Source organism: Aspergillus fumigatus, chromosome 5, assembly GCF_000002655.1.
Source record: "Aspergillus fumigatus Af293 chromosome 5, whole genome shotgun sequence".
Lineage (NCBI taxonomy): Eukaryota > Fungi > Ascomycota > Eurotiomycetes > Eurotiales > Aspergillaceae > Aspergillus > Aspergillus fumigatus.
The window spans coordinates 3,413,036-3,427,909 of NC_007198.1; the positions used below are offsets into that span (position 1 = coordinate 3,413,036).

General features: G+C 50.5%; 5 protein-coding genes across 5 annotated transcripts; 1 reads left to right on the plus strand and 4 right to left on the minus strand.

The window, feature by feature from the left end:
* Window positions 1-37: 37 nt before the first annotated feature.
* AFUA_5G13030 (uncharacterized protein) lies at window positions 38-825 on the minus strand (the record flags this gene model as incomplete). Its single annotated transcript, XM_077804884.1, has 2 exons — window positions 563-825; window positions 38-496 (listed from the first exon to the last, which is right to left on the minus strand). The coding sequence occupies exons 1-2, from the start codon at window positions 563-565 to the stop codon at window positions 38-40; spliced, it is 462 nt and encodes a 153-aa protein (XP_077661020.1). The 5' UTR covers window positions 566-825.
* A 340-nt stretch (window positions 826-1,165) lies between these two features.
* AFUA_5G13040 (translation initiation factor eIF2B subunit delta) lies at window positions 1,166-2,895 on the minus strand (the record flags this gene model as incomplete). Its single annotated transcript, XM_748257.1, has 2 exons — window positions 1,166-2,155; window positions 2,215-2,895. 2 exons carry the CDS (start codon window positions 2,893-2,895, stop codon window positions 1,166-1,168), a joined length of 1,671 nt encoding a protein of 556 aa, XP_753350.1.
* A 604-nt stretch (window positions 2,896-3,499) lies between these two features.
* AFUA_5G13050 (kinesin-3 family protein uncB) lies at window positions 3,500-5,915 on the minus strand (the record flags this gene model as incomplete). The annotated part of the gene is made up of 2 exons (XM_748256.1): window positions 3,500-5,181; window positions 5,264-5,915. The coding sequence occupies 2 exons, from the start codon at window positions 5,913-5,915 to the stop codon at window positions 3,500-3,502; spliced, it is 2,334 nt and encodes a 777-aa protein (XP_753349.1).
* Window positions 5,916-8,102: 2,187 nt separating this feature from the next.
* AFUA_5G13060 (YoaK family protein) lies at window positions 8,103-9,318 on the plus strand. The gene is made up of 2 exons (XM_748255.2): window positions 8,103-8,545; window positions 8,596-9,318. The coding sequence occupies exons 1-2, from the start codon at window positions 8,320-8,322 to the stop codon at window positions 9,195-9,197; spliced, it is 828 nt and encodes a 275-aa protein (XP_753348.1). The 5' UTR covers window positions 8,103-8,319; the 3' UTR covers window positions 9,198-9,318.
* Window positions 9,319-10,564: 1,246 nt separating this feature from the next.
* Window positions 10,565-12,543, minus strand: AFUA_5G13070 (uncharacterized protein). Its single transcript, XM_748254.2, has 2 exons — window positions 10,657-12,543; window positions 10,565-10,587 (listed from the first exon to the last, which is right to left on the minus strand). The coding sequence occupies exon 1, from the start codon at window positions 11,914-11,916 to the stop codon at window positions 10,705-10,707; it is 1,212 nt and encodes a 403-aa protein (XP_753347.1). The 5' UTR covers window positions 11,917-12,543; the 3' UTR covers window positions 10,565-10,587; window positions 10,657-10,704.
* Window positions 12,544-14,874: the final 2,331 nt, after the last annotated feature.

The window sequence follows — 14,874 nt, forward strand, 5'->3', positions numbered from 1 at the left end:
ACAGAAAATGGCCTCTCAACCCACACACAGAGCGCCATCACCGCAAACAAACCGTCCTCTTCCCACCCATCAACCGTCCCGCCTCTTTAACCCTGACCTTCACTCCGTTCCCTTTGGCAGCTCCATTCCCACCACCATCAACCAACCCCTCCAGCCCCAAATCCCTCCAAGCAGGCTCCCTCCTCCGCTCCATCGCCCTTGTAATCCCAAACGCCGCATGCTGGTCCGGCACCACATCATCCTCATCCTCGGGATTGGGCGGCTGGTACTGCGGCAGCACATAGATCTCCTCGATGGGCAGGTACGACGGGACCAGCGTCGGCGAGGAGGAGCCGTATGTGACGCCGTGGTTGTATCCGTGCTGGTAGAGGTAAGAGGCAGACGCGGAGGCGGTCATGTTGGCTGTTTGTGATGTGTGTGGGCGGGTAAATTCCTCGAAGTAATCCGCTAGCCGGGGATGATGCATGTGGATGTTTGTGGGGGAGGAGTCTTTGCTCTGTAGTTCACGGTTAGTAACTGTCACCCTGTGTGGTTTGTTTTGATGTGTTGGTGATGGGCTAACCATTCTGAATTGCGGTTTGGATTGCAGTGAATGTCGAAATAGAATCCTTTATTCAAATTATCTGCTGTGATGGGATTCGATGAGTTCAAGTCCAATTGAGGCGGATGTGAGTTCACTAGCTATCTATTTGGGCAAGTTGAGAATAAGTAAATGAAGGTAGGGACAATACGAGTGGTAAGATCCATGACACTCCACCGCCTTTGGATCAACACTTTTTTTGCCTCGGGTAGCTATCTTCAAGACATTGATGTAGAGGCTTCCTGTCTCCATTTACGGCGTACAAAGGAACACAATTATGTAAGAAACTTTTCTTGATTAACCCGCTAAGCTTCAGAAAAGCCGAATATCATTACATTGGAATAGTCAACCCCAAGTAGTAGATCCTTTGCCCAGAACGAAACCATGGAGGATGCAGATCTGATACAACGCACACTGGCAGTGGCCCTGCCCACTGACACAGCTATCATCCTTCATCTTAGATAATGCCACCGCGGTGTGATCACTTAGATGACCAATTATATTTCTGCCATGTCCATGACACCAGAGAAGTGTCATCACTAAACGAGCAGATTCGTTTGTCTATATTTTTTCTTTTGAAAACCTTCACATATTTGTGCTCATCCGGTGCACGATTGGGACGGCACTTGGAGGCAAGCTGCCCATTTCGGTAACGACCATGTCAACATACTCAGCCGGTGTCACATCGTACATGATGTTCAAAAGCTGCAGGTTGGGAGTGTCTTTCCAGTCTTTCAGAGGTGAAGTGCCTGGTGTGACCACAGTAGACTCGGAGGGAGTGGCGTTCGCAGCAGATTTGTTGCCCTTCTTGGGCTCTGGTTGAGCAACAGCAGCCGCGTCAGGCAGACCCGTCACTTGCTGCAAGGGCTCGTTCATTACCAGCTCGTCGGCGTCGGCAATTTCGTTGACGACAATGCTGTCGAGAGCAACCCGGTCGGTGAACTTGACGGTCTCACAACATACAATGACGGGGACTTCCACACCACCGGCCCGCTCCTTGGCAGACATGGCGACCAGCGCCGTGCCGACGCGTGAGTACAGCCGACCATTGCTGGTCATCGCGTGAGCCCCGAGGAACACTTTCGTAGCGTCCTTAATGGCATGGCTGATGCCGTTGACAAGCGAGTACTGAACTTCGAGACCCGCCTTCGCTAATGTGCGAGCCAAGTTCTTGCCCTCGAACAACGGACGAGAGTCAATGATGGATACCCGGAACTTCTTGCCTTGCTTGTGTGCGGTCAGAAGAGTTTGCTTGACAATCGAGCTGCCGGCGTATGTCACAATTACATCGCCATCTTGGATTTTCTGAGCCGCACTGTCCGCAATGACCTGGTCTGCAACAGTGATCTTTTCGCGTATGAAACTGTCAATAAAGTCGCTTAGCGACGCCTTGGCACTGGCCTCCGGAACGGACGGGTCAATCGAGGAAATAGCCAACTTGAGCGCACGAATAGCATTTCCTTGGCTGATCGAGAGAGGGCGGCAAGTGGAGAGATAGGTGATCTGGTGGGAGAGGTGGGTAGTCAAGTGACGAGCCAAGGAGGTACCAAGAGGCGTTGTGTAGGACTCAATCACCTTGAGGAGAGAAACATGTCAGCATAATCAACGAAAACGAGAGAGAGGACAAAACATACCCTCTTGAACGCCAACAGCGTCGCTACACACCGCGCGCTGCTCCCACATATCACATAATCCCTCATCTGCAACCCCAAAGCCAACACAGCAGGGTGCACCTCCTTGCCCGCCCCAGCAACTGTAGTTCTCCGCTGCTGCCCATACAGGTGTCCAAAAACAGCCACATTCTTATCCTCCTGCTTCTTCTTCTGCTCCGCACCCCCAGCAGCAGCCTGCGCAGAGCCCCGGCGCGGCAGATACCCCCGTCCCTTCTGCGACTGCGCAGCAGCAGCATCCTTCCCACCCGCACCACCGCCACCCCCCGCACCGGTCTGCCCTTTCTTCGCAAATGGGGGATTGGCGCCCTGCGCCGGCGCCGCACCACCAGCTTGTTCTCTCTCGGCCCTCTCCTTCGCCCTGCGGGCTGCCTTTTCTGCTTTGGCCTTCTTCTTCAGTTCAGCGGGCGTGAGTTTCTGGGATCCTGCATCGGCCGGCGAGGCTCCATCGGCCGCGGGCGTGCCCTCTTTGGGGTTTTGGGACTGCTTGGCGGGTTTTGAGGCGTTCTTCGCGGCTCCTTTGGGCTCGCGGGGCGGTTGCTGTTGCTGGGGTTGCATTTCGGAGGTAGATTGTTGCTGCGCCGGCGCGGTCGTGGCAGATTCTGACGTTGACGAAGGAACTGGTGGATTGATAGGAGTCGCCATTCCGAACTCAACTAATTTAACGCGACCGCGAAAGGGAGAGGGGCATTGGCGACTTTTCTTAGTGATTGTGGGGTTAGGAGGGAAGTCCGCGGAATCGAAACGTCAAAAAGTCACCAGTTCGGAAGTTGAGTCAGAGGCCCAAAAGAGTAAAGGCCAAGGCCGGCACTAAACCAGCCCTAAAATTCAGGCTGCATACTCGCACTTTTGGATCTCTAGATCAATGTTTTCTAGGTGCGTACTTGGGAGTCTATGCAGAAAATAAATTATTGGCTTCATTATTATCTCGTAAACCAATTCGACAAACGTGTATCGTACTGGCATAGTATCATCCCATCGTTTCATTGCAAAAGCACAAAAGAGCATACGCTGTAAGAACATGAAGTCCTTTGACGAATGGTTCATCGGCAGATATTCATCATCAAAGACTTGAAAAGAGGTTGGAAAGAAGTTCCAAGATCTGACTCTGATCGTCAAATATCCTGTGGCGACATTCCAAAGCACAGATAACCACGAACTCCATGCAACTCCAGAGTCCCAAACTCCTGCTTGCTCTTGAAAATACAACAAAAAGCCTCCCTGAAATTGTCGTGTCGGGCGTCATATGCTAGCGATTGTTGGCCAAAACAACTTGCAACGCACGGCGTCTCCTGCGAGTTTCGTGCTTCTGGATGAATCGAAATCGTTCATGGTCGGTGGCCAGTTTGCGCTTGAACATGTTCAAATCCACCAGCAAGTCTTCCATGTCAGCCTGCATTTCCTGAGCCTTGACCTGGCTAGCCTCGATGAGGATGGTGTCATCATCTTCCCAGATGAGATCGGGCTCCGGTCCTGCATCAGAAATCGGTGACTGAGGCCGGGTCTCGTTGATACCGTCATCTGTGTTGCCATTGTGTTCTCCCCAGGCAGATAAGCCACTTTTGCGCTTTTCAATTGTTACCAGGGGTATGGGATTCTTGAGGCTGTCCAGTGCAAGCTTTAGATGATTGCGCAGCGCTTCATTTTCGGTCTGCAGCTGCCGGATCTTGCACTCACTGACCATCTTGGTCTCTTCCATAAGTCTCTGCATCTTCTCTACCTTTTGCTGGTAGACTTCAAGTCGCTCGTTCTGAATCTCGGTCTCCCTCCTGTTAGCAGCGGCCAGGCTTACGCTGAGCTGAAGGGCTCGGATAGTTTCCGCCATTTCTGCAATTTGCTTATCACGCTCCGCGGCTGACATTTGGTCCTGATTAATACGAGCACGAGTGCGAATACGCTTCGCTTGGTCTGCGTAGCGCAGGGTGGACAGGGTTTCCTCATAGTCTGAGGGAGAAATGCATGCGATCATTGCGGTCTTCGAGTTTCCTCCAAGACTGTCCTTGAGCAGCCACGTCAGTATTGAGTCTCTGTACGGCACCACGTCCTTTCCTTTGCGCTTTCCAGAACGTCCATGTCTAGGATCCGCCAAAGCTGCAATGACTCTGCCCAGAGTAGTGAGCGACTTGTTGATGTTGGACCCTTCCCGGAGTCGTTGACCAGTAGCTTCGGTTGACTTGGCTCGTTCAGATCCTGCAAGATCGACTAGGCGTATTCGGGCCGTGCGTTCAGTCGTCTCATCTGTCGAAAGATCGTGGTGTATCTGCTTCAAGGTGATGGTGAACACAGCGTGCGACCTGGAAGATGTGTCATTCATCTTGGTGCTCGCGACTGTGCGAGACATGTCACCCTTGCGCATGTACTTCATCAGTTCGTTGTAGTTCCTGACAGTAACCTCTGTAAGATCTTTGACATAGGGGCCCTCTGAGGGAGACTCGCGAATGCGAAGGTAATGAGGAGGGTCGGTTCGGGGAACCAGCAGGTCGCGAACATGCTCGTTATACACTTCAAAATATGACACGCGGACATTGTAGCTGACATCAGGCGACTCGGCACTTTCGATACGCTGGAATAAATCTTCGCACGTCCGAGGTATCAAGCCAGGTTGCTCTGGAGTTCCCATCATGGTATAGCTCTTCCCCGAACCTGTCTGCCCGTACGCAAATATGCAAGTGTGGTATCCTTCAAAGTTGTGGTCGAGGAACTCCTCGCCGAGAGAGTTGTAGACGTCCTCTTGGGTAGCGTAATGTTCATCATTGGGGTCGTGGGACCAAAACGAGTTGTCAAAAACAAACGCTTTGTCCTCCAGGACCTTGCCGCGAGCTTGGGACTTTGGCTTTCCTTCGTCTTCTGGGTCAACACTGGGCGCTTTGAGCTTGGTCATTTGTGTGTGAGGGTCCATCTCGATTAGACATTCCGCATTGCGCTCGGTTTCTATACGATTCAATTGCCATTCAGGCCAAGGTTAGTTCACTTTCTTGTTGCCTGTACCTGTGCCTCCCGGCTGCGACCATACCTCTAGGTAAAAACTTCCTCACACGAACGACGACTTTAACGTTACCCCCGGGTGTTGGACTCGAGACGCCATCCGAACGTCTAGCTGAGACAGCGACGCCCTCTCTCGCGCGAAGGGACGGAACGGAGGCTGTAGAGCGCAACGTGGCCGCGGAGGCAGAAGTAGACATAGCTGAAGGGCTGGTTATGCCTGTGATTGCCGAGGCACCGCACGACGAGGAGGAGATGTGGGAGCCGGGTCCGGTTTGGTGGCCGAGATGGTGGTAGAAGCGTGGGTCCAGCGCCATGACTTGACTGTGTTCCTCTAATATATGTACAAGATGAGTGACGAGCTCACGGTGGCGGTGAATAAGGCGATGGTACATACAGACAACAGTACCAACAAAAGAAGGGAAGGAGTGAAGTTGCACGAGGTGGTCGTGAATAGACGAGGGTTGATAGAAGCTTAGGATGAATAAGTCGTCGCTGGCAGTGCCTTCCTTAAACAAAAGAGAAAAGTTCTGACTGGAATCAATTGCAGGAGCGAATTGAGATCTCTTGTCCTTGTTGGATTCATCAACCGCACCGCCTATATTGGGGTAAGTGGAGATACTGATAGATCCGAGGGGCTTCTGCAATGGAATTTGAAAGAAAGAAACATGCAGCAACGGCATAGGGATGAGATCCAAAAGGAAAAGGCCTGAAGTCGCAAAGGCGATCAGGAATGACAAGTTGATTCCACCTAAGGTGGACTTCCTGTTGTAATGAAGCTGAATACTCCGAGTCAACGTTTGGATTTTGCCAGAATGGGATTGTGGGCGCCTGAGGCACTAAGATCCCGATCTGCTGTCAGGGGTTGCCATAGCAATCAGGCTGTCATTCCGGGTATCACTGCAGGGCCGCCATACGACGCCATTATCAGTCAGTTACGGGTTTTAATTCCTGAAGTCAAGATGTTTGTTCTTAATGATATGAGAAAGCCGACTAACTTCGGGAAGACTGCAGAAAGCAACTCTGTTCCTCATGAAGTACGGCTTGCCTGCAAGCGCAGTAATACAAGCCTCCGGCTTTCAGTATCCACGCTGGTTAACCGCTTCTATGAGCCGCTTTCTATGAGCTCTTAGAACAAACTCCTGGCGTTAAAAGACACAATCCGAGAGCGTGGCCCTCAAACTAGGACTCATCGATCCGGACCACTCTCGAAGCATAACTACTAGATATGGTGAGATATAGAGTGATAAAAGGTGATTTGATTTCGTATGTTACGGCCTCCGTGACTACGCGCAACTCTCTCGTCCTGTCAAGTGCGACGATACAACTAGTTACACATCCTTCCTTGTGAGGAGAACTCGCATGTCCTTCGTATTGAGTGACTGGAATGTGCACGGCATCCTCGACTTAGTCGAAGTTCGCATTAGCAGCAACATAGTCATCAGCCTCGTCCTCGCCACCCTTGTGCTGCCTCATCTTTTCATAGTCGGTATACGCGGGATCAGGTACTGGGTTGCCGTCCTGGTCCATGGCGGTCTCGAAGTTCTCGACTGGCGTCCACTCCTCACCGGCGTGAGTAGCTCTCGCAACCCTGGCTTGAGCTGAAGCACTTTCAGCTTGCATCCGAGCCACAGCCTTCTTGTCTTGGGTGGTTTGGTTGCGCAGACGACGGGTCTGGCTGTCCTTTTCAGGGAAGCGCACAGCGGACTCAGTTTTCGATCCTGCCATTTTTGACTATGTGACCTGTGTGATCTGAAGGTGTTAATATTAGCAGGCAAGGCATTAAGTTCCTCTTGCTGAGGATCTTCTCAAGATGAAGGACGTGGGTGAGCTAGCCGATCTTACTTACCAACAATGCAATATTTATTCTGGTGTAACTTCAATATTTCAGATGTTGTTTGATAACAAAGGAGTTGCTCCAATTCGTCTCTGTTATATTCGACCACACAATGGAGGTGGCGTTGATGACACGACGATGACGCCCACACTTAGCAACATCAGCTTCTCCGCACAGAGATATCATCCGTGGCCATTCCATTTGCAGCCATTGTTTGTGCCACTGATTCTTTGATATTCTCGAGGGCGAATGCCATGACTGGCTGTTTGTATGAGTGATATCATTTGACTTCATTTGGACTTGAGTCGCGTGCCTCTGCGCGATTTAGTCCTGAGGGATTTGCTACGTCCTTTCAAGGGATCTTGTTCCATCACTATCGTATGAAACAAACATATAATGGGATGTTTGCAGTGAATGACCATAAGGTAATTGTGCCACTGGAGTTGGTCGCCATCCCCAGGAGTCATCCTCCTATGCGCAGTCTCTCGACCATATGTGGGCAATCCGGTAGTGGACTGGCCTAGATCTTTTGAGACAAGTGTCTTCTTAATGCTCTAGATAGTGTATAGTCAGACTGATCTCGTCTGGGGTATGCTCAATGTTCATTTTAACCTCGTCTCTGTTTGTCGTACGGTCCGGGTTGTCCTGTAGCACTGATGCCTTGAGCCTGACAGCACAATGAAGTCATCAATCAACGATACACTCCGAACATCACGAGGTAGAGAGATAGAATTCAAATGAATATCCTATCATTCTGGGCTCTCTATTCCATCCATCTACCAAGGACCGACAACTCCCGATCGTAATATGCCCCAACCTCAGCCCTATGTATGCGGGGAGGTGGGCCCTACCCACTTTGTCTCTTCAGCAGTTTTCATGACAATGCATTGACAAATAGCAATCCAGCATTTAGGAGGTCATATTCGCAATCGGGGCTCTCGATGAGCACATCTGCCCTTTCATGAATGGCTTCAGCCTAAAAATCAGGCAGCAAATATCTTGCCGATCTAGTCATAACTGCAGGACAGACTAGTACAGAGAGAGTAAAAGACGTGTTTACTGGTCGGAAATTCTCCGGCTCTCCTGTTTTCCTTATCAGCGCAAATTTTCACTCTCGGCCATTTCGGCCAGCTCCGCCGCTGTCACCTTGGGCGATTATATTGACATGCTTGACAGCCGGCTACGGAGTGTTTGACGTCCACAGTAAGGATTACAACTTCAAAAACCGGATCTGGCTGTTCTCCGCGACAATGGCCGACAAAACCGCTGGAGCGCCTGATTTAGAAGCGCACCCCCAGCATGGGGACCAAGTGTCACACCAACCGCATAAGCAACGAGCGAGCTTTGCTCAGCGCTGGACGCAATCCATCGATCCCACCTACGCAGATCTCATCTGTTTGCTCCTCGCCCTGGTCACAGGCCTCTGCGACAGCAGCGCCTACAACGCCTGGTCGTGTTTCCTCGCAATGCAGACGGGTATGACTCACCCACCCAAGCGTTACCGTCCCAGATCTAACGTAATGTAGGAAACACCATCTTCCTTGGCCTCGGCGCCTCAGGGCAACCAAGCAGCAAACCCTGGGGCTGGCTCAAGTCGCTGACTTCTATCGTCTCATTCTTCATCGGTGCGCTGATCTTCTCGAATGTGACGCGTCGCACTGGCGCCCGCCGCCGCGGCACCCTTTTCACCTCCTTCATGGTGCAGACCATCCTGGTCGTCATCGCCGTGGCGCTCATCGAGGCGGATCTGATCCCGCATACGCAGAAGGACGCCGAGCTGACGGGGGGGCTGCTCTTCCTCGAGCTGATCCCGATTGCGCTGCTGGCGTTCCAGTCTGCGGGGTCGATCACGTCAACCCGCGCGCTGGGGTATAATGAGATTCCGGCGGTTGTGCTGACGAGTGTGTATTTCGATGTTGCGTCTGATCCGAAGCTGGTGGCGGGGCCGGCGTCGAATGTGAAGCGGAATCGGAGGGTTGGAGGCGTGGCGATGTTGCTTGTTGGGGCGATTGTGGGCGGGTGGTTGAGTCGGAGCAGTGGGGGAATGCAGTCTGCTCTGTGGATGGCGGCTGGACTCAAGTTTGTCATTGGACTGGGGTGGTTGTTTTGGAGGGCTGAAGGGAAGTGATCACTTAGTGTGCATGTACCTTTACATATAGATATACTTGATCCCTATATAGATAGACGCATATAGAAGTAGACTAGACTTGTCAGTGAATGTGACATGCGACAGCCAATCCTCCTCAGGACCACTGCTTGGTATCTGCACCCCTGAGTAAGTATCACTTCACAGACCATCTGTCCTACACTCCTAACCTAGACAATTCCAATCGACCGTAGTACCTCGAAATCTTACCTACCTACAGTCCCTGGCCTATAAACACAACGTTGCACATGCAATACATGATCCGTAAGGCCCAACACATGGCCAAACGCGCCAAAGTACTACGGTAGTACTCCGCGAGGCAATCCATCGGTAAATTACCCCAAATACATTCTAAGTACCTAGGTACCCTTAAGATACATAGTAGCGTCTGGTAATACTTGACATGGCCTGTAATAACCGTGCATGCATGGAATAGTCTCGTACACGGGGGGATGATTCGCCCGACCCGGCCCAAGTCTAACTCTGCAGGCAGTCTGGCGGACCGGACGAGCACTAGCAGAGCAACAATAGCAGCAAATCCAGGGAGGGGTACTCCGTAGACTAAGCGCCATACAGTGTGAGGGGTAAATGCCAGTGAGCACCAAGAATGATGATCCCTGCGGCGATGCAGGCCACATCACATCACATCGTGTCATTTCACATGGCTGGCGCATGAACCGGCTTGTCCTTCTTGGGTCGGTCTGTCAGATGACATCAGATTTAACGACTACATGGACAACGTTAGTATGTGGATATGGAGGGGTAATACTGAGCCTACGGCTACTTTGGTTTATTTTCTTATTTCCGGATGATGCCTGCGAAAATGATGATGGTATCAGGAATGCTAGGGAGGACTGCCAAGTGGTAAAGTGTAATTCAAGTCTATCGGTACGATGGTAGTTGGTGTCTATGACGCGGGTCTTGACGCAAAGAGCAAAAAACAAACAAAGGAAAGGCCAGACCAGACATGCGCAGTAAAGAATGAATAAAACCAACCGTGCCTGAGACAGCAGAGAGAACGCAAAATGGTATCATCATGGAGAAGTGAAAAATAGCAAAGACTCCAACTTGCGTAGAGAAATGTAGACGACTCCCGCGCCGGACAAGAGCAAAAGCACATACCCATCCCAGGAATGAGTCAGAGAGAGAAGCATATTCAAAAAAAAGGGCGCCAGAAACCGATGAGATGATTCGCGCTGATAGCGTCGGCATGGGGTGTTGATGCCGCTTGTAGGTCAGGAAAGAGGAATCAGAACCGCAAACGAGCAAATCCAGTGCCAAACCAAACGCGCTCGAAATGCATCCGACATGTTTGAAAAGAAAGGATTAAAACTGGCAGAAGGCGCGAAGGAAAACGACGCTTCGCCTGCGCCTGCAAACAGAGCAACGAGTATTAGATGTAGAACAATACAAACAAAGCAAAAGACAACAAAACACAAACTTTTGTAAACCGGTCGACGCAAATGGGGAGAATGTAGCCACTGTCGGGCTAAGCAGATGACGGTCTTCGGAGGATCTCTTCGCAGTTTGCATCAAACCGCATGTTCCACACCCGGATGCTATTCATCAATTTCTCCGTGTTCTCCAACTCGCGGTCGCGACCGAAAATCGACTCGACAAATTCACAGCCAGCATTGCGCCCCATTGAGACGGGGCCCTTGCCACCATTCTCCCGCTTGGCTGCCTTCCACATGAACTGCTCACATGTGCGCAGCAGCTTCTTGAACCGCGCCCACAGGCGTTCGCCACTCTCCAAGAAATCCTCCACAATCTCCTGCGCCTCGGGTCGTTTGATTCGATCCAGGCACTCGTCCGCTCGCTTCACCTTACCCGCCAGCTTGATCAGAAGCAACCACAAGTCACCCGCCACGTCGGCCATGGGAGTCGAGGCACCGTGGTGGAAAACGGTCCAGTCATAGATCCACTTGCCCAGCGAATTGGCATCGAAAACACTTCCCAACAGAATGATAGGCGCCTCGGTCGGGTCCCAGTTCTTGATCGAGTACCCCGGCGGAATTCCGGCACGGGCGGCGTCCTCCTCCGTCGCCTTGGGTGGTGCCTTGGGGGTGGCGGACGGCTTAGGCTTAGATGGGGTGCGCGTGGAGGTCGACTGGCGGCGCGCCCGCGATCGCTTGGGGGAATCCTGATCGTCGTACGCGGGGACCTGAGGAGAGGAGAAATAAGAATCAGTGGGTGGCCTTGCCTTGCGTTGAGACAACGACGGCTGGCGACGCGACTGGGCGTAACTGTCCCGTTTGGGTGTAACGGGCGGTCGGTCATCGAACACATCATCAACCACATCCACAAAGATGGAGGGGCGACATTGTGCCGACGAATACGGTGTCTCATGGAAGTGATAACCGGTCTTATCCCAGAGGCCGGTCGCGACGGACCTGGCCCGAGGACGACGACAGGATGAATAGCCACCAGAAAAAGCACTTACATTCTCGTGCTTGCGTGGCGGCGTGCCATATTCCGGCATCGCTTCATAAAAGCTCTGGCCATAACCGGAATGCCATGCTCCTGATTCCCTGGGGGCGGCGTAGCTGGCCTTGCGATTGTGGCGCTTTGACGTGCCTCGAGGAGAAACGTAAGGATTCGCAAATTGTGTCGCGTAGTAGGCGTAGTGAGGAGACGTGGGAGGAGAGTTCATGTAATCGAACGAGGACCACCCAGGTGGTGGTGAGGCGTAGTGATACATTATCGCCAAAGCATGGAAAATCGAGGCCCTAATAAACTGTGGCCACGATTGGATATAAACGCTTGTAAATAGTGAAATCAAAGCAAATAGAAAAAAAAAAGTTTGCGATCAGAAAAACAGCTCAACAGACGACTGGAAACAAAAACAACCCAGAGTATATTGTACAGGATATCGTTCGAAGCAAGCCGATCGACGCCGGTAATGAAACGAGATCGCGAACACCGCAAGACCTAAAGATGAGGACCGTCACCGCGGAACGGTTTGCAGGGGAGAGGAGGGTTGAGATTGTGTTTGCTGAGAGTGCATTTGAGCGTCGTCGGTTGACCGATCGCTGAGTCAAGGGGCTATGGATTCCTTTTCGTCGTCGCTGGGAGGCGAACTTCACACACAAGTCTCAGTGTGAGAATTCCAGCTCAGCGATATTCCCAGATAGTATACCTAGAATACCGAATCGCGAGTGGCGAGTTCGAGTTTCTAATGATGCTAGTCCTCGGCACCTGACCCAGGAACTATTCAGAGGTTATTTTGTCACCGAAAGGACAACGTGGAGGATGAGTATAAACCCAAGTAGGGCAGGTAGATTTTGGTGCAAAGGGGGGGTTTCGATGGGATATCGCTTGGTTTTGTAAGAACCAAGGCACCGGCTGTGGCATTAACAACGAAATAAGCGGGTGTGGTGGGGCTGTATCTCTCAGGTATTGGGGGTAAATAAGGTAACAATGTACTTCGTAATCTTTGTCTTACTCTACTTCGGCTCAAATTTTTTTTCTCCTTCTTTTTAAAAGTTGAATAATGTGTAAGAGAGATATTTTATGATTGGGCGCCAGGCGAGAAATGATCAGAATTCTTGACTGGATCCAGCTTGACATTTTTGGGCCCAACCACAGTGGCTGGGGGCGAAAGGAAAAAAGGGCGCCTATCTATTCTATGAATATCGTCCAGCTGGGGGTTTCTGATGCTTTTATAACGTATACTTGGAATCTGATAGTATTATATGCAGGGTCAGCTACGTAATGACTTTCTGTAGAGTGGCATCGGGTCATCCTACTGTATACAATATCGCCTTTCTAGGTGTGTTCGAGTCATCCTGATTCCTCATGTTGTTGGGCACCATATATCGTTAATATTCTGGGGGGCCGAGATGTCTCTTGTCTTCACAAGAAATAACAGGGCTTGGCTCGAAGTTAGGCCCTCAATCACCCAGTCTATATGAATGTTCCACCATCACAGTATTATAAGAGTCATTCTGAGTCATACACTTGGTAGTTCTGTCTTCTGTAATTCACATGATATCTATATCACCGGCAGCTTCATGTGCTTCTTCCCCTGCCTACCACTGGAGCCTGAAATTGTAATCTATATGAGTCAATCCTACTATTGCCACTGTGGCTCAGATGACTGCGATCACAGTGACATTGGAGAAGATCCAGCTGGAGCTTAGATCTTTAAATCAACTTATAGAAAGACCCGTTCAGATGGTGGCTATAGACTTGCATCAGGGCTGGAGTGGCTGCAACATGCTGCGTGTTATGCTCAGCCTTGGGTGGACGATAGGAATGGTAATCATTCTCCTGCAACGCGACACAAGATAAGAGGAAGTAACTATCTACTGCCTACAGAATGTATCCAATGTCCAATGTCAATATAAGGTACTGGAACATCAGGGCTGTCCCATGGATATGCTACGGGTCACTCCCGAGTGTAATCCATGGTTCAGCTTCAGTATAGATAGCAGACTATTTTCTGGATAGTGAATTAGTGATGAACTAGAATTTTGCTCTTGAGTGGAGCCATATGGCGATTTTTTCTTCCTGATTACTGGCGATAGTCTTTGTAGCTTGTACAAAGTACGACAACCTATTAGGCAACAGGTGGTCGATGGCCTTTACCGCTGTGACCAGCTGGGCAGCAACCCGGCAATGGAAATGGGCAGACCGCAACTTAGTTAGTACTAGGTTAATCAGAACGAACAATAGGAGGGAAGAAACCCCTAAAAAAAGTTTGGTTTGGCTCAGTTTCAGTTGTAAGTGTTAAAAAAAATTCTATCCAGATCCAAGCTATTGTGTAGATAGAGGTAGATAGGACAGTACAGAGTACATGAAAGTCCGCACTCAGAGTTATATCATATTGCACCTGAAAATGTTGCACTTGCCATACACAGGCGCACAGCTGATTTCAGCTCCGTCGCAACCAGCTTATTCGGCAACAGAAATTGAAAGTCTTCCAGAAGATTTCCCAATACTGAGATTAACTGGCTTGAGATGTGTAAATTAGGTATGAAAGAAGAAAAGAAAATCAACAGCGCCACTATTGATATCGACAACTCCCGCGCACCAATAGGAGACATCTGTCTCCCATCCTTCAACTCTGCAATTTCCTGAGGTTCGAGATAAATTCAGAGCCAAAATAAATCCAGACCGGGCCGAGGCCCCTGAGCCCCAGGCAGGTTATCTCTCTCTAATTTTGGTCTGACGGCTCAAGGACAGGGCTCTTTTTCATCTTACAGGGCGCTAAGTTTCCATGTGCAAGAAGATGAGTGCAACATCACATTGCTGCTCAATTCTATAAATCTAGTTGAAGTAATATCACACTTTTGGAGTAACCAATTCATAAGCATTGATTGCAACGAGTCAGACCGAGACCCGCTAAGACCTTGTAGCGTCGGCGCCAACGGCTCAAGTGCATATGGATGTCATCATTCAAAGGAACGGGGCTTGACTAGCATACGGAGTATGGAGGAGTCTCCACTTCCTTTGCTTCATCCAGGATATAACAGGTTCCGGTTATTCAGTCTAGTCAAAGGAACACAGAACCAGAGATTCCATCTTGGAATTAATCTGTGGGCGACAACAAGGCGACTTACATGTACCATGCATTAGGTTCCCTCCGATAGAGGTGCAGGACAGTTCTTCCTGTCTATGTTGGTAGTCAGCGACAGAAATATCAGAGTCAGTCTTA

Coding starts and splice junctions, on each gene's coding strand:
- AFUA_5G13070 (XM_748254.2), bottom strand. CDS start 11,916: ATGTATCACTACGCCTCACCACCACCTGGGTGGTCCTCGTTCGATTAC.
- AFUA_5G13060 (XM_748255.2), top strand. CDS start 8,320: ATGGCCGACAAAACCGCTGGAGCGCCTGATTTAGAAGCGCACCCCCAG. Junction 8,546..8,595: donor TTTCCTCGCAATGCAGACGG/GTATGACTCACC, acceptor AACGTAATGTAG/GAAACACCATCTTCCTTGGC.